At 36.3% G+C, this 19,234-nt stretch overlaps 2 protein-coding genes and 1 long non-coding RNA gene across 3 annotated transcripts; 1 reads left to right on the top strand and 2 right to left on the bottom strand.

Moving 5' to 3' along the window:
* Window positions 1-6,641: 6,641 nt before the first annotated feature.
* Window positions 6,642-12,536, bottom strand: LOC142173308 (uncharacterized). The gene is made up of 2 exons (XR_012702975.1): window positions 12,462-12,536; window positions 6,642-6,995 (listed from the first exon to the last, which is right to left on the bottom strand). It is a non-coding gene; the product is annotated as an uncharacterized LOC142173308 (long non-coding RNA).
* Window positions 8,478-9,816, top strand: LOC107826182 (uncharacterized). Its single transcript, XM_016653137.2, has 2 exons — window positions 8,478-8,982; window positions 9,072-9,816. The coding sequence occupies exons 1-2, from the start codon at window positions 8,623-8,625 to the stop codon at window positions 9,678-9,680; spliced, it is 969 nt and encodes a 322-aa protein (XP_016508623.1). The 5' UTR covers window positions 8,478-8,622; the 3' UTR covers window positions 9,681-9,816.
* A 93-nt stretch (window positions 12,537-12,629) lies between the features above and the next one.
* Window positions 12,630-18,760, bottom strand: LOC107826181 (serine hydroxymethyltransferase 7-like). The gene is made up of 4 exons (XM_016653136.2): window positions 17,258-18,760; window positions 15,776-16,181; window positions 13,464-13,565; window positions 12,630-13,368 (listed from the first exon to the last, which is right to left on the bottom strand). Exons 1-4 carry the CDS (start codon window positions 18,308-18,310, stop codon window positions 13,145-13,147), a joined length of 1,785 nt encoding a protein of 594 aa, XP_016508622.2. The 5' UTR covers window positions 18,311-18,760; the 3' UTR covers window positions 12,630-13,144.
* Window positions 18,761-19,234: the final 474 nt, after the last annotated feature.

The following is a 19,234-nucleotide window of genomic DNA, read 5'->3' as shown; positions in this document are numbered from 1 at the left end:
GGGCCACAACAGGTGTCTCTGGTACTTGTCCCCCAACTGGAGCTACTGGCGGCTCCTGAACTGCTACTCTAATAGGTACTTTAACTGCGGCACGTGCCATTCATCGGCCTCTACCTCGGCCCCAGCCTCTTGCGGCCCTAGCAGAATGCGCGGGTGTCTGCTCAGCTAACCCGGTAGCGCGTCTCCTCACCATCCGTGAGAGAATAGAGGTACAAAGGCTCAAATTCCAAAATTAACAAATTTCGCACGATAGGAATGAAAGAAGTGGAAATTTCCTAACAATTCTGTAGCCTCTCGAAGATAAGTACAGACGTCTCTGTACCGATCCGCAAGACTCTACTATACTCGTTCGTGACTCGTAGAACCTATGAACCTAGAGATCTGATACCAACTTGTCACGACCCAAAATTTCACCACGGGCGTCGTGATGGCACTTAGTCTCTAAAGACTAGGTAAGCCGATTACAATTACATTTCGAGCCCTTTTTTTAATCGACACCCACAGCAGAAATAATTATAAAAACCTCCCTATACTGGTAATACTGAGTCACGAACTCTAATTGAGTACATGCAGTGATCCCAAGGATCGAATATACAATGTTGTTCGAATAAGAGTGGACAGTACAATAAAAATGAAAAGACTCCAAGGGACTGAGACGACCAAACAGCCCTACCTTGAATCCTTGCGATCACACTCTAATATTTATCCGAATCTGATATCTTCAATACTTGGCTCTGCATAAAAATATGCAGAAGTGTAGTATGAGTACACCACAGTCGGTACCCAGTAAGTATCAAGAATAACCTCGGTGGAGTAGTGACGGGGTACAGTCAAGACACTCACTAGTCAAATAACTTGTGCTATATAGCATTCAAAAATAATAGAAAACAAATAACAGCGATGGAAATAATAATCAACTTGTGACATAAACAGTAAGGCAACTGGAACACCATAAATATTGCTCAAACGAATAATAAACACAAGTACAGCCAATTAATCAAGTCCTTCAAATATAAATCTTTCACATATAAGCTTTTCAAATAAAAATCTTTCGAATATAATTCATTCAAATAAATATCCTTCGAGTATAATTCTTTCAAATAAAAGTCACTCTGTGACACCTCATTTCATAATCATAAAATACGGGTCTGATCCCACTTTCATATTTTCACGGCACCTCGTGCCCATATCTCTATTACAACCGCACAGACAACTCACGTACCAAAATATTAATGTATATAAGATCCGCAGGATCAATTTATTTTCAATAAAGTAAGTTTATAATTTTTAAACCAAGTAAGAAATCAACAAAGAAATGATTTGGATGTAAAATTATTAAATTAAAATATAATAGTAATTTTTTTTATTTAAATCAACTCAATCATCAAGAACAAGTACAAAGAAGAAATACAAATTCTCAGAGTCTCGTACGAAAAAGTCAAAGCCAGCACAATACTACAAGAAATACAAAACACTTAATATTAAGTCAATTGATACATCACGGAGAATACAGAAATTTACATATTACGAAAAAATAAAATAACCAAAAGCAAGTGCAGCCATACAGAAATATCAATAAAGGGCACTCCCAAGGTATCGCCTCGTAGTCCCAAATCATAAATAAATTTCAACAAAGAGCATTCTCGAGGTACCGCCTCGTAGTCCCAACACAAATATCAACAACAACAATGTCCCCATGCCATCACAAGTCATCACAAATCAATCCCCGACATAACCCACCTTGTCTCGCCACGTGCGCAACAATAAAGTAAATGTCTGCCTAGTCTCGTCACACGCGCATAATAATATTCCCTCCTTGTCTCGCCACATGCGCAAACCTACATATATAGCATGTATTGTCACGCCGCATGTGCATATATCAATAGTAACAATATTACGGCATAAACCTCGTGCAAACACCCGAACAATTCTCCCAACAATATCATGTGCCAATATAACAACATTCTCATAAATTGTACCTCAAGTGCTCAAATATTACAACATATCACAAATTGCACATCGAGTGCTCAAATATCAAAATATATCACAAATTGCATCTCAAGTGCCCAAATATTTCAACTTGCCACAGAAATCAACAATACATTATTTTTCACAATAAGGAGCCCATGGCTCGACCATAATGTGCACAAAAGTCTTAACAAAAATATCCGGGAGCGAACAACTCAATAAAATAATATTTTATAATTTAACACTTTGCTTCAAATATCATTTACCACCTTTATAACTCAATACCAATTGCAATAACATAAACTGAAAAGTAATTCATCAAGGAACAATGCCTTCTTTAATCCAAATTATTTGCAAATGAATAATCCAAAATGTGATTATTTCCAAAAAATATCAAATCAACAAACACACGGAATTCACATAAAAAATACAAGTGAAAATCACACCAAATTATCGTATAAAATACAAACTCGACAAAGAAGGAATGAGGCATGAAAAATCAAGGTTTACTAAGTTCCAACAATTTTTCAATTTAATACATAAGGGCATCTACGAATTTCAACCGATATAATTTGCACATATAAACCAAGTACGTACTCGTCACCTCGCGTACATAGTTTTCAACTACACAATTTCCGCATAAGACTCAATGCCTAAGGGGTAATTCCCCCACTCAAGGTTAGGCAAGATATTTACCTCGACGAAACTAAGTCAATGCTTTAAATGATCTTTGCGAGTGAAGCCACCTCCGGACGGCTCAAATCGGAAATTTGCCCCTTAAAAATACTACGATGGTCCATCACACCAAATAAATTTTAATCTACAAAAATGTAACACAATTGCACCAATATTAGTAAACAAATTTCCAGATTTTTGGTCATTTAGACATTTTATCAAACACCTAGAGTACATAGCATTTTGCTACCTCTAGTAATGATGTTTCTTCATCTAATAATCTCTCCTTCCCACCAACAACAGATACTAAACCAATTTTTGTCTACAAGCAACCTTCTTTAGCACCATTAGAATCATCAATGAACTCACATCCACCCAATTGTTGCTAATTAATTTATTATAATATCTCTACAACACCCAATAATCTAGTTTAAATATTTATGGCTTCCAAGCACCATCCAATAAGTGTTAATACTTATTTCTTGCTCACATACGCATAATAAAATCCATACATATAAGTCTAAGGATGAAGGATTACATTTTTGGAAAAAATCTTGCAAAACCCTCCTTTGAGTTCTTGGAGTAATTTCTTGAAGATCTAAGTATTTTATGTGTAGATTTCATCAATACTAGTGTAGAAATGATGGAATTTCATACCAAGATAATGGAGATTGCTTAACTTGAAAAAGGGAGGAGTTGGTGGTCTTGAGTGAGTGGAGAAGAGCTCCAAACTTCGTCCAAATGAAGCGGGAAAAATGAACCCCAAAATTGTATCTATAGGCCGAGATTTTTGGGTTTCGGATACTGCTCCGGATGCTATGGCAGCACTTCACTGCCAGCCCTTCTTTCGGATGTGGCCCCGGATGCTTCGCATCTACAGTCTCCTCTGCCAGCCTTTGGTAATTTGGTCATAATTGCTTGTAAAAATGTCCAAATGACGAACGGTTTGAAGCGTTAGAAACTAGACTCAAAGATCTATTATTTGATAGGTTGTCCATCGCATAACTCCTTATATATATGTAGATACCCTCATCCTAAATTATGTCTTATGCTGAAACATAACAAATCGATCCGGAATGACCTCAAATTTTGCACACAAGTCATAAATGACATAACAAAGCTATTCAAATTTTCGGAATCGATGTCCAAGCCCTATACATCAAGGTCAACTCCCGGTCAACACTTTATTTTAAGTTTCTTAAATAAGGATTGTTCTTCCAATTTAATTCTGAACCTTCCAAAACCAAACTCAATCGCACACGCAAGTCATAATACATATTATGAAGTTAGTCGGGATCTTAAGTCGTTCTCAAAACGACAAGTCGGGTCGTTACAATTTATAATTTATTTTAGATATTTACCAATAAATGATAGTTAATAGAATGAACTACAATTATCGCTTAAATTGATTAGAAGGAGTAAATATTTTTGACACCATTAATGCTCAAAACTTAAACTATTATGTTATGTGCATTTATTTCTTTTTACTGTTTGTGATGATAGCCAAATTAAAATTTGTGGACCTCAACATCCAATAGTCCATCACTTTATTTTTTGTGCTCTTCTTCCTTTATTTTTTTTTTAAATTCAGTATTTTTTGTATTAAATGATTAATTTGTTGTTGAGAAAGTAAATTTTATTATTAGTGTAAATATTTTATAAAAAATTAAAATTCTTTCAATATGATTTTGCCTTAGACCACGAGATCCGTTAAACCGCCCCTGATTGTATCCTATATTTTTAAAGATTTTTTACTCCTTCTACTAAAGATATTAACTTTCTTTTCTTTTGCAGTTCCTTTCAAAAAGTTTGGTCTTTTCTTGTAAATGGAAATTTTCAATGCAGTATTTCGAACTATTATAAACTTATATGCATCTAAATCTGGTTTATTGTGACAGAGAGGGTAATTATACTATTTGTCACTGGTGTTTTAAAAGGCGTGGGCGTAAGGCAAGTCATTTTACATATGACTCAGCGGGGCGTAAGCCCCGAGGCGCGGGACGTAAGCCCCATAGGTATTTAATTTTTAATATTTTATAAAATAATATAATGACAGTAAATATTTATAAACAGGTAAAATTGCATAAAAATTAAAAAAAACTATATATATGTATGCTCCATTCCCACAAAAAACTAATCAAAATAATCTATTATACGTTACTTACAAGCACAAGTAATTTGAGTGTAAAAGAATAAAGTTTTTTATATGGAGAAACAAAAAGGATGATTAATCTGCAATTTGAACTTTGAATTTGCTGCTATGAAGAAGAATGTAGTTCTCTTTGTATTTGTAAAAAAAATTAATTATTCGTTGCTTTTGGAAGATATTAGCAGACTAGTGGATAAGATAAAAAATTGAAAAAATCATGAATTAGGGTTTAAATCAATAAAAAAGGTCTTTACTTTTAAATCTAATACTTTTGAGTTCATTTTTAAACCTTTTGAGTAATTACCAAACGGACTTTTGAGAATTTGGGTGTTATATGAATAACTAATTCAATAAATTTTGTTTTAATTTGAAAAAGTCTCGGGGGCTTACTCCTTACTAAAAAAATGCGTCTCGAACGCCCGGGCGTACACCTCGAACGCCCGGGAGTACGCCCCAAATTGCGATGTGTACGCCTCTTAAAACTTTCGCCCCACACCATCGCCCCGGGACGTTTTTGAAACGCCTCGCCCCAGAGCTCGCTCCAAAAACGCTTTTAAAAAATAGAGCTTGTTACTGAATATCCATCTACTTGAGTATAAATTGGATTTTTCTATTGAAACCACTAGAGCAGTAATTTTTCAAAATTCTTATTGCCCTGGTTGGTTAGTTGTGGTTTAAATAATTACCATAAACCATATCATCTCACTTCGGAAAAAATTATACTTACATCAAGTGTGTTTATACTAAAATTTAGTGACTAAACCAATAAACACATGAAATGTATGAGCCCTTATCACCTCACTCCGCTTAATCATGGTAACTAATGTGCTTTAACCTAAACAGAGTAGGGATGAGTATGTTTTTTCCGTGCTATATATATGGGCCAAAGTTTCGGTAAAGGGGCAAAATCAAAAATAGCCAGGCTTACATCTGGTAATTGAAAAATAGCCGCAGTTTAAAAAATAATCAAAATTTAGTCATTTATTCATTTAAAAATAAAATTTGAACAAAAATACCCTTAAAATCCGTAAAAATTTCGGCATAATATGTTGGAGTTCAAATTTTTTACATATACGATTCTACCATAATGTGCTGGATTTTCATAATGTGTTGGAGTTCCAACATAATATGCTGGAAGTTTATACGCGGGAGCTTCATAATCCAGCATATTATGCTAAAACTTTCTATGTGCTGGAGTTCCAACATAATATGTTGGAAGTTCATACGCAGGAGCTCCATAATTCAGCATATTATGCTGAAACTTTCTGTGTTTCAGCAAAATAGTGACTATTTTTCAATAGTTTTACAACTATATTTCATTTACCAGTCCGAAAACTGACTAGCCCGTGTTATAAAGTAACTACTAGTATTGCTTATGAATTTTATACCATTAAAAACTGGAAAACATTTGAGAATGTAACTGAACAGCGTTGAAATAGACTTGTTATCTCAACTTCATTTGCCCCTAAAAGATGGATAAAAGTTCTTCTCCGGGACCACTTTGGCCAGTAGGATGCAGCATTTGCCGTTTGTTTAACTTATTCATATCAAACGAGTTTAAGTATAAATATCTCCTATTTTCGTTTAAAAAGAACACACTATAGTGTACCAAATACTTATCTACACTCGTATATGATACGTACTATGTAGCATAATCCACCATGTAATTTTTAACAACCCACCCTTTTGTTGCTTGGATTTGATTGATTTTCAGCTTCACCAATTTACACCATTATACAAAGCGTGGTGTCCAATCCTTCCCATGAAATATCCTATCATACTAAAACTGAAACAATCTTTTTACTACTCATATTTTTAAAGACTTGTAATTTGCTGGAACATCTTTTGTGGACCCAAAGGAAAACCTTACGGCTACCTTTTAAAACCAAACTTGATGAATATAAGTGTGACCATATAGTTACATCAAATATATATTAGGCTAAAAAAGATAATTGTAAGTTGTGTGGATGGCCTTTATTTCATTAGATAATGCCCCACTTGAGTGGATTTGGAAAGTGGAATTCCATTTTCCAATTCCAATACAAATTGCTTAGTCCCGTACTAAGTCCTATTTTGCCAAATTTCAATGTAGTGAGCATGCATTCTTGATTCCCCATTTCAAAAACAGGATCCCGGCTTTTGATACTACTTTGTATCATCACATCTTCTACTACATCATTGTTGCACAAGAAAGTTTTGGGCTCTGCAAAAAAGCAATACTACATATTTTGAATTCATTTGATGATCAACCCAAAACCTTGGTGTAGCCACTCTAGGAATCGAGCTGCATGGTTCAATTGAATCACATTCCTCAAACTATAATGTGCAAAAAGGATAAAGCAAATGTTTTTTTATATATATATAAATGATTGTATTTACATGATATAATGGAAGTTGACACAACTGAAGTTGTAGCGGCAAATGTGGCTCAAAATTTGATTTAGGACACAAGTCTGAGTACTAGTTATGGTGTTCTGGCATTATTTTGAATCCCCTTATTCGAATTTCCAACTCCATCACTAGTCACACGGGTATAAGAATTATATATTGAGGTTGGTTCTGATATTATGTGAAGGATACAAACGCCATGCAAAACCTTAAAGGCAATGAATGAAGCACTCTAAAAAAAAGGGCAGCTCAGTGCACAAGGCATCTCATGTTCACGCAGGGCTCGGGAAAGGGCCGCACCCCAACTGTGATGTAGACAGTCAACCCTAATGCAAGCATTAGTGACTGCTTCCACGACTTTTATAAATGGATCTTTACACAAATAGCCAGTCATATTCCCATTTGAAAATTCATAAGGCTGGGTTTCAAATCTCAATATAGAAAATGCAGGAGGAAATTGTATTTGTTTGTAAAACTGGCTAGACTTCTTGGAAATTCACAAACTGCACCAACCCTTTTTCTCTTTTTAATTTCATTTGGTGGGGAATGGGGTTTTAGAAAAGCCAGAGGGTATTGAGGGGACCGCAAGTTAATGTTAGCGGCAAATTCGTGTATATTGAACTTAGAAGCAATATATTGCTTTCCATGTAAACTTTCCCAAAAAAGTATAATTTTAACTTCTAAAAGAGAAAAAAACAGGGGCCAGCATCTGCATATAATAATCTCAACTCCAAGACCTCATCATTAATATCTCCTTAAACTTCCCCATTACACAGCTAAATAACTCATCAAAAGAATAATTAATAAATTAAAAGGAGAGAAAAAGGTGAGAAGCACTCAATTCCAAGAGGGAACCAAATCAAAATTGAAGGATGAGAAGAAAGAATAAGAAGTATCTCAGACAAAGTAGTCAAACTTTTACAGCCCAAGAAAACAAAATCTAGGGCCTTCATAGAATAAAGAGCTATATAATTAAAAATACTATTAAAGAAAAAAAACTGAAGATTTCTCCCTAATTATCATTTTATGTGCAGACACCCTTTTTGATTCTTGAAAGGTCTGCAGACTAAATCTTTATGAATAGGAAAGTGTAATGTTTAAGGCCAACTCATTAACTTCTCGTGTTTGCTTTTTCTTTTCATTTAGACTTAGGAATTCCCTTTTTTCCCTTTCCACTTTTTCAATTCCAGCATTTCTCTGCTTCCTTTAAATAATGAATATGGCAGATTCTCCAATCATCTCCTCCACTCTGTAGCAAACACACATAATTGCCCCCAACAACCAATCCTTTTCACTATATAGACTCCTATGTCCTAACCCCTTAAGCTACTCACTTCCTTATTTTACCTTCTTGAATTCACTTCCAATACATATAACCATCAATATTTTGTCACCTTTTCTTCTCTTCTAACTTACCATCTTCTTCTTTTTCAATCTTTGTGATGAATCATTCTTCCTCTACAACTTCTGTTAATGGTTTCTACAACTTCCTCACTAGAGGACTTGACAATCTTGATCACTTATTCCTGTCTCAGAACTTCATGTCTTTCCATTTTCTTCAACATGTTTTGTCAACTTTGAGATCTTTTCATTCCCAGTTAACATTTCTGGTTCAAAAACTACATTTGCCTGTTGGAGAGAAATGGCTTGATGAGTACATGGATGAAAGTTCAAGACTTTGGGAAGCTTGCCATGTTCTCAAATCAGCAATCTCCAGCATGGAAAATTATTACACTTCTGGTGCCAATTTAGCTTCTTCTTTTGATGATCACAACATTTTAAATCCTCTGCTTTCCCGCCAGGTTGTTTTAATTTTCTTGGCATAATCAAACCATGTATCTATATCGAATTTTTTTGCATAAAGTTGTAATCTTTTTTCTTGATCATACAGGTTATTCGCGCGATAAATAGATGTCAAAGAGAAATAGTAGCACTTGAAGAAGAAAACAAGAGCTTAATGGAAACAAGAATGCAAGATTTATCATTGAGGTTCGACGAAAATATTATGATAGGATCAAAATTCAATGGATTCAGTGGCTTTAGAGGGGTGCTTTATGCAATGAAGAATGTCAGCTCATTGCTTTTGGCCATTTTGGTAAGTGGACTTGTATATTTTTGGCCAGAGACAAGTTTTTACCAAGGGAATGGTCATGAAGGGAACATGGTTTTCGGTTCATCTTTTATGGTTTCAACTTCAAGATTGCATCAGAGAGTAGTAGCAGAGGTGAATCAGGCAGAAGGGCAGCTGCCCGGAATCCTACTTTTCGAGTATCAAAGAGCAAGAGTAGCTATGGCTGAGCTGAAAATGGAACTAGAAAGAGCCAAGGAGTGTGGATTAGTATTAACACAAATTGATATCCAAGACAAGATTGAAAACTTGAAAGATTGCTTTGGAATGTTGAAATGTGGGGCAGAAAGCATCATTGGACAACTTGATGACTTCTTTGATGAAATAGTAGAAGGAAGAAAGAAACTTTTGGATATGTGCACTCATAGGTAAAGACAACAAAGAAAGAACAAATGGAGAAAGATGTGTGCAGCCATAGCCTTAGAGATTGTAGAAGTGTAAGGAATAACTTAGTGGAGTAGTTTCTTTTCTTTTTTTTAAATATTTTGGCTCTACTTCTTTTTATCCATCTCTCTCTCTATTTTGGTCCTTTTTTGGCATCCTAAAATGTCAATTTTCTTATTTTGCAGCTAAGTTTAGTCTTGAAAACTTTAGGAAGAAGTTTGCTCTGTTAAGTAAAGCATGAATATTATCCTCAAGGAAAAAAACCAGAATGTGATTCTTCCTTTGAATAAAAGTAACATTACTAAACAAGAAGAATATGTTGGATAAAGATAGCTTCAGTAAAAAAGAAAAAGAATTCTAAAAAATATTTCCACTCAAGGAGAAGATTCTTCTCCTTATCATCAATAACTGGATCAAAGATAAGAAATGTTTGTTCTTGTTTTACTGACAAGGCCAGCAGTCAGTCACCTCAGTGGAATAGAACTGGAAGATTGATATGAATCACAATTGCCATATGCTACTTTTATTGTATATGCTCTTTATTCTATCAACATATTTAATCACTTATAGACATATACAGTTTGTTTATTTAACTGTCAATTCATACCCTACAAAGAATCATCCAAACGTACAAGATAGAGACCATCTATCATACGCCTTATACTTAACTAACAATGTTATTATATGGTTAGACCTAACTCGAGTTAGGGCATTCTATCGTTTCCCTCAATCGTTTCACTGTTAGATCGTCGTTTAGTGGTAAGAGAACAGTATATTATGTATGGGATAGACAGGCGGAGAAGGTTAGAGAAGCAGACCCATTATCTACTAACTTTTTAAGACGCGGCAAGACCTCCCTCTCCTCTCCCCCCATCATCAATTTAGAATGAACATTGTGATTACAATTCAACTACTTAAAGACCATCTACTCCCCAACCAAAACCAAGATGAAGATTATGATTATCCCAACTAACGTATTAAATTATACTTCTTTAAGGCAACGTCTTGATGTGTTGAGGAAACATAGGAGCTGAAAGAATAATTTAATACTCCTATGTTAGTAGGTATTGTCTTTAGGAGAATGAAGTTATAATAGACAACTTAGCTAGGTTTAGGGTTACTGAAATTGGAAGATGCTTCTTCTGTCAAATGGAAAAGAATGTGATACCACCTAAATAAAGTAAATAAAGGAATGATGCTTCCTGCCCACATGACAACTATTTTTAAGATAATGACAGCTGCTTAGTAATGTTAACAGAGATTAGATAGGTCTTTTTTACTTTGTTGGTCGGTCTTAATCGCAGCCAACAATCCTCTTTTCTTGCAATTAAGTTTGTCTAATTCACATTAACTAGATGTGTTAGAACCTTGATTAAAGATGTTAAACATGCTAAATCTTTGATTTATTAACAGCCTAAAAGTTGATGGGGGAAAGAAGTTCTTTATAGCTTTTTCTGATACGGCCCCATATTTGAATTTCCTTTCTTGTGAGCAATTCAACGATTTTCTTTAAGAGGAGACAGCTAACATGACTGGCATCAATTCAAACAGGAAAGCAACAGAAACAGTTCGCAAAAGGTACTGGAAAAAGGATTACTAATTCTGAACTTAAAACCATCAACGACTTCGGTTAAGGAAAGACAGTTTAGGTCATAGAGCAAGATGGGGGGGAGGGGAAGCTGAGATATCGAAAGTAACCAAAGGGTGATAATTATATTATTGAATTCTCAATAATAATACTAAAAAACAACTCTCAATTCACAACACTTCTTAAAGTGTAGACTTGACATACTAGAAATATGGGAGATTAAAAAAAAACGTGAGATGCTTTAGTTTTTTAATGTAATCATCAAGGGAGACTTTGAGCTAGTACTAGATTTTTTAATCCAATATACCTTGACTCAGGAAATTATTAATCATTCAAGTTGTGAAAAAGTGATGGAGAAGTGGGCGGAGACAAAGGGAAAAGGAAGAGAAGGATCATGAGATTCCTGGGCTAGCATTCATTTCTTCTCAAACACTAAAAAAGCAGTTTTTTTTCTTTTAACTGTAGGAGCTTTTGTCTGATTCCCAGAAAAGGGATTCTTTTTTTCTGTTATCAAGGAATTAAATGAGAGCAAATATGAAAAGAGTACTATAGCATGTGTAGTAATTGATTGTTGTTATAATGTTATTGTTGGTCGAATAAATGATGATGAGAAGAAAAGCAGCAGCTCTCTGTTCTGTGGGCAGTGCAGAGTGGCTGCTGTCAACAGAGTCTATACTAGGCGCTGTACTTGGGTATATCTTCTTGTATCTCAACCTAGCACCAGCTCTCTGACATGTCTCCTGTTTCCCTGTGAAATGCGATTCCTCTCTTTTTCTTCTCTAATTATTATCTTCTTTTTTACTTCTTTACAACTTGCAACTCAGACTTGTTCCTTTCAACTATCCACATCATGATTCTGGTTTGCCAACTTTTCAGTTCTTTTCCCAGATCTCCAGCCCCCAAGCCCCAAGGGAGGGAAAAGAACAACTTTCTTCTTTCTTCCTGCTTTTGGTCTACCTTATTGGACAATGTAAAAAAATTGCTAGACTTCGTGGAGACCCGATTTAAAGTCATGGCAACTAATCTGTGCCAACTCCATCCCTAGCATTAACCATGGGCTAGGCTATCTTTAGTAGATCGCAATCGTTTCAAAGGAGAAGGGATTTGTCAATGCATGTCTAATGAGATGAACATCTAGCAGCTCTTGATAGACCATAGAATGTATCAAAGAAGTACTTCACCTGATTATAATAGAGACAGAAACAAATGCTTATCCAACACCCTCTAGAAGTAGCTTCCTGTGATGCAATACCACCTGAGTCAACACAGAAAATGGAAGGCAGAACAATATAAAAAGGTAAGGAACTGGAAATTTGAGTCATCCTGCCAAAAACAACTACGACTAACAATTTTTCCAAACAATCCCTTAAATTCTCCTTTGTTTTTCTCTCAAGGTGTGTGTACATTCATTCAACCTTGTAATCTCTTCAATGAGAAAATTACAGGGTATATACAAGTTGAATATTAAAGATATAATAATATAGGTACAACCAAGAATAACGAGGACCCAAAACAACAGTCTATCAAAACAGCTATAAGAGGATGAATTGGGTCCCCCATGACAATACTATTAATTTACCAAACCCTCAACAAAAATACTGAAACTGTGGCAAGGTTCAGCTACTTGAGATTTGTCTTGGCACCTCCAGCCAACCTTGACAATCGTTAAGGACGCAAAATACTCCAACGTGACATATCATAAGTTAATCCAGGCTTTGAGCTCAAGGGACACTTAAAAATCATATCAAGCCGAGTCAATTACTAACCAAGAATTTGGGTGCACCGCTGTTCTCCCAATCCACAGAAAAGGTTGGTCAACCAACAAAAAAAGAATTTATCCACCAAAACGAGATTTCCAGCTAAATTATACTTCAAATCCAGGCATTGCAAACAGGGATGCAAAACTTTCAACACGTGTTCGTAACTCGATAACATCTTTGTTGTTCTCAAGGCCTTTCAGAAAAGCCTTTGCGAGCTTTCCATGTTCTCTCTGTACTGAATTTGTAATCTGCGCTGCCTTGAGGAGGAAATCTGTTATCGTCTCAAAATCACTCTCTATACAGCCTCGGGATGTCATAGCAGGGGTACCTGCAGTCAGAGCAAGAAAAAGTAATTACGCAAACAGCTTTCAACTCCAAAAAGTTGATATATGTGGCTCCACACCAAAAACAGACTGAACTTACCTATCCTCACACCTCCAGGGGTAATACTTCCATAATCATCGAAGACCATTACTTTGTTGAGAGTGATGTAACACAACTCGCAAACCTTTTCAAAATTCTTACCTGTAAAATAGAAGTATAAAGATCAGTACTAATACACTAAAAACGAGGCAAGTCAGCAAATGCTATTTAAGTCCCATTAAAATAGCAGTATCCGGTCCCAGATAATCCTATTGAAGCAGGCAGCATTTGGTCCCAGAATCAGTAAGCAAAAGAATTGGCACAGATTTAGATGGTACAAGTAAGCTACTTAAAGGCCTCGATTCTAGGCACATCGCGTCACTTAAGTAGCGCTCCAGTACAGGCACCACGCACCACAACGTCCATGGGCTCTCTCCTAAAGAGAATAGCACCAAACAAATAACTAGATGACAGCAATATATTAATTATCAAGAAATTTTTATGGACGGACAAATTAATGAATGGGAAAACAAATTAGAATTTATTAAAAGAAAATTACTCACCAATAATGAATTAGAAAAATGCTTGCCAGTCAGAATCAATATGATTTTTTAACTTAATTGACAACAACAACAACAACAAAAAACCCAGTGTAATCCCAATAAATGGGGTCTGGGGAGGGTAGAGTGTACGCAAACCTTTGACAATTTTTCTTTTTCATATTAGCCTTTCGTTCAGAAAAGCTCGTGCTTTCATTACATTGCTAGTAGACATTAGGTGCTTTTCTGCCTTTTCGCCTTTGACAATATTGAGTTGAGCTGCGTTATGCTAGGAGTTAACTCTCCTGGAAAACGCACATGACAGGCCATTGAACAATAGTACATGCTTATTTTTATATGTAAAATGTTCTAACTTTTATGATCAGTCAAACATATGCTAAAGCTAAAAAATATTACGTTACTTTCAAACAGTGATTTGCTGCTATGGTAGGACTTAACTTTCTGGAAAACACACCTCACATACCATTTAACAATATATAGATGCTTTTTTTGGAAATGCCAACAGTATATTTGCTAAAATTACTTTTTTTGGATACAATGATAAGCTAAAATTACTGTTTGAGTTACTTTTGTACATTAATCTTCGTCACCTTATCATATTACGTCCATGTTAACTGCTACCAACTTTACTCTCAAATTTCATGTAGGCATCTTTGTGTTCTGTTCAAATGCCAGAACAAACAAAGTTCGAGTACTAAGAGATGCACAAAAACAAATTTGTGCCTCCCACACAATCTCCATTTCTTAACAAGTACCCATTCTTAACAAGTACCCACTTCAGACTGTTCTTTTTTTTTTTTTTTTGATAACCGTGGTGTCCGGACCAGCTTGCGCGCACCTCGACTAATTCCACGGGATACCTACCACCTCCCACCAGCAACAAGTACCAGGTAACTCTATCCACCAAGGCTTGGATAGATGGGAAGAAATCACCTAGTATTTGCCTCCGCTGGGATTTGAACTTGAGACCTCATGGTTCTCACCCACTTCATTGACCACTAGGCCACACCCTTGGGTGCACTTCAGACTGTTCTTTAAATAATCAATTCAACTCAAACAGAACATTTAATTGAGTTGGATGGAATTAGTATATGACAAGCAGTCAAGTTCTCTCAAGTTCTCTCAGGAATCACACGTAAGAGACTTGGCGGGTTTAGAGCCTCTCGACAACCTTCAGAGAGCAGCAAAGCAGATCACACTTTTAAAGAAATCTAAAAACCAAACCTTATGAGATATGCTGTCAAAGTTGGACAAATGTTGATCCCAAGATCATAGAATAAACTAATAATTTCATTGGAAAAGAAATACACAATCAATTCAATCAACTCAGTGGCAAAAATGATATAGAAGCCCAGTCAGAAACAGTGCCACAGGAATTGACAGCAAAACCATAGGAATAAAACATAAGCAAAGAAGACACATTCAGTTCATTGACCTCACTAGGACTAAAAAATTAAGAGATGAATGACAGCCCAGTGCTTATGACCAAAAATGCCAAATGCCTTACAAAACTAGACTGGTTTTTTATTTTATTTTCTTCTCAAGAAGTATCTTACTCCACTGTAGCAGAATGGTTACAACGCAATCATCTGATCAAAATATTTGAGGCTTGATGCTTAGTTGATTGATAATATCTTACTCCACTGCCCCTTAAATTTCCAATTCGTTCTTAGAGTTCAACAAGAAGTATCCAAATAGATGGGGAGAAAGGGCAATGATGGTACGCTAGCAACAAGAAACAAACAGATTTCATGAATGAAATTCACCAGAAACATATGTGGCAAGAAGTATTAGAGAAAAAGTTTTAGAAACCTGTTAACCCAAGATTTCTCAGATCCCACAGTATCATGTGATTGTCAGTCCCTCCAGTAACCAGTCTGCAATTTCTTCTCAATAAAGCAGCTGCTAATGCCTGAGCATTTCTCTTAACTTGTTGCATATATGTCTTGTATTCAGGAGTAGCCACTTGCTTCAATGCTATGGCGAGGGCAGCAATATGGTTGTTGTGCGGCCCTCCTTGCAATGCAGGAAAAACAGCAAAGTTTATCCTCTCCTCAAAATCATACTTATCACCACCATCACCTTGATTCAAGAGCAGGCCTCTCTTTCTTGGCTTTGATCCTTTCCTATAAAAGATAATACCTCCCCTAGGACCTCGAAGACTTTTGTGAGTTGTTGAAGTAACTATATCACAATAATCAAAGGGACTCGCACATTCCTGCAGCAAAAAGCCATGCCACAAATCAACTTTGACAAGATCAGATGGGAAATAATTCATATAACAGATTTATTTTGAGAAGAAATTGCAGGCAGATGCTAAGGGCATGAGCTGACGCCAAAACATTTACTCATGAAGAAAGGTTGACTTGGAGTGACGTGCCCAACATATTCTCTAGGGTCTACGATACTCCCCTTAGACATCATATCTTCCCATTTTAACACTAACTAAAAACATTTATTTCCTTGGAAAGTCAAAGATAATATTTTTAACCCTTTATCCAAAAAAAAAAAAAAAGAACTCTTAAACAAAATGAACTCAGGACCAAATTCAATCATTTAACCATTTTACACCAATGCCCTGCAGATAAGTGGTAACAGATTCGAAAATGAACGGACATAAAGAGTAAAAATAAGTATAGCTCAGTTGTGAGACAACACCCAAAGGCCATATGTAACCCCCCCCCCCCAAAAAAAAACCAAACCCCCCCACACACACCCAAAAAAATAGCAACCATAAAGTCAATATTATATAGTAGCATACTGAATTCATCAAGCAAGGCACTGCCATACGAGCTCAAAATTGAATGGCATATTATTGCTTTGCAGTGAAATTGCCCGTTAATACATTCAGCAAATAACAAAATTGAGATTATAACTATGACAAGAATCCAAGAGAAGCCGATCATGAATCAGAACAGGTGAGACTTGTCAATCAGATAATTTCCACATTAAAATTCTAAGGGAAGGTGTCATCTATAAGGGAAACTTGCTTCAGTAAGCTGGCTGTTTTTTTCTTAGAAGTGGTATTTATGAATCAGTAAGCTTATATAATTAACCTCTCAGTATTTAACCTAATTAAAACAGTTTGAAACCAAAGGCATCCATACATGGAAGGGAACTGCACCAAAGCATCATTTATTGCGTCGAATCTTCTTGCTTTCAAACAAAACATCGGCAATGAGCACTAAAATGGTTAAGTAAATTAAACTGATGCACGAATGACATGAATGAGCATAGGATCGTGCCCGGTGAGCATTAACCAAAATAACTAAAGAGCCTCAAAGAAAAGATCACCTTTGCAGCAATGAGACCGCTAATTTGTGCCATATCACACAACAAAACTGCACCACATTTGTCTGCAATCTGTCTAAACTTTGCATAATCCCATTCCCGGGGATACGAACTCCCCCCACATATAAGTATCTTAGGACGGAAATCAAGAGCCCTTTCCTCAAGCTTATCAAAATCTACATGCCCAGTTTGGGGGTCAACCTTATAAGACAGACTCTCAAAGAAAATTGAAGCCCCTGAAACTTTCCTTCCATTAGGAAGATAATACCCATGACTTGTGTTTCCACCAGACGGTGTATCCAATCCCATTATCCGATCACCAGGCAGTAGCAAACCAGTATAAACCGCAAAGTTTGCCGAAGTACATGAATATGGCTGCACATTCACACCCCAATTCTCTGGGTCAAGTCCAAAAGCAGCTAATGCACGCTTACAACATAGAGTCTCAATCTCATCTATAAACTGATTACCACCATAGTACCTTGCCCCTGGTGCTCCTTCAGAATACTTGTTTGTTAAATGGCTCCCTAATGCCTCCATCACAGCCTTGCATACAAAATTCTCAGAAGCAATCAGTTCAATCCCTTTGTACTGTCTCTGCTTCTCCTTCTCCATTATCTCAAATATATCCGGGTCAGCTACCTGTAAACCCTGATTACCCCAAGCCCTAACAGCATTTTTTCGCGATTCTAGCCCTAGCATATGCTCATTGGAACTCGTAACCCTAAAGCTCTTCGAAGACGAAGAAGACGACGTGCTATCAGTATCTCTCCTCCGCTTTATACACATAGAATGCCCTAGAATACGAAATTCTTCAACTTCCCTCTCTTCATCCCCACTCTCTCCCCCATTCTTCTCGTTCTCCTCCGTTTGCTTGTCCATCAGTTGAAGTGGAACCGGCAGAACCAGATGCGATTGGTCCTTAACCCTAGAATCGATCTGAAAAGTGATCGAGTCGTCGGCGATATGAGCCCGATTAGGTGCGCTTCCCGCCGGGGACGCATGAGCAATAAACCCTAGCGAGAGACTACTCGATTGCGATTGGCTCAAATCCATCGTAATTGAAAAAAACAATCACAACATCCGACAATTCTCAGAATTGAAACAATAATAAACCCTAACCGTCCGGAAAGTTTTGATTTTGGGAGATTTTAAGGACAAGAACAACAGTAACAAGAGCAGAAACAGCGACCACAGCGGCGGAAACAGTCGGAGTAACAGTGCCGGTAGAAACGCATCGTCCAGATGAAAACACTAGATAGAAGGTAAAACTGTAGTTAAAAACGTTTGTTTCTCTGTGAATGATATGTAGAGAGGGAGAGACGAGAAATGCGTGGGTTTTTTGACAAAGACAGGGAAGATTCGAGGGGATGCACCTGGACGATTTTGCTCCTCTGATTCCGATGACCCGGCTGTGACTTTAACAAAACCTTCAACGAACTCCCGATAGGTACTAATTGGCTAAGAATCTGGACATTCGACAACAGCTGTATCGTCAATGTGCCTAGCACGGTTGGGCTAAATTGTAAGCCTCAAAAATTGAGCAGTAGTTTACTTCCTTCATTTAACAGTTGGGCTAACTTTAACTTCCAGCCGGTTCAATCTTTATACAAATAGCCGGTAGGATTCATTATTACTTTTCTTAATTAGTATACATAGATTAGACTTATTATAGGCATATTATATATGATTAGGCATGTATTGTACATCCTTCGGCTATTTGTAATTATGTGATTATAATGGCACCTATTCTAATTAATTATTCAAATATTAATTGATTTTTTGCAAAAATAAAATTGCAATATACGAATGGTTCGCTTGATCAATTTGTCGTAGTGAAATTCAAATATTTTTGGATGGATTAGTGCAGTTGTATACGGTATGGTATTCATTGGTGTTCATTGACCTAGAGAAAGCATACGATAAAGTCCCGAGGGAGGTTCTAATTTTCTTGTTGCTTACACTAGGGTAATTAAGGAC

The sequence above is a fragment of the Nicotiana tabacum genome, chromosome 19 (genome assembly GCF_000715075.1).
Source record: "Nicotiana tabacum cultivar K326 chromosome 19, ASM71507v2, whole genome shotgun sequence".
Classification (NCBI taxonomy): domain Eukaryota; kingdom Viridiplantae; phylum Streptophyta; class Magnoliopsida; order Solanales; family Solanaceae; genus Nicotiana; species Nicotiana tabacum.
Note: the sequence above shows the minus strand (reverse complement) of the source record. Positions and strands in the feature narration are given on the sequence as shown.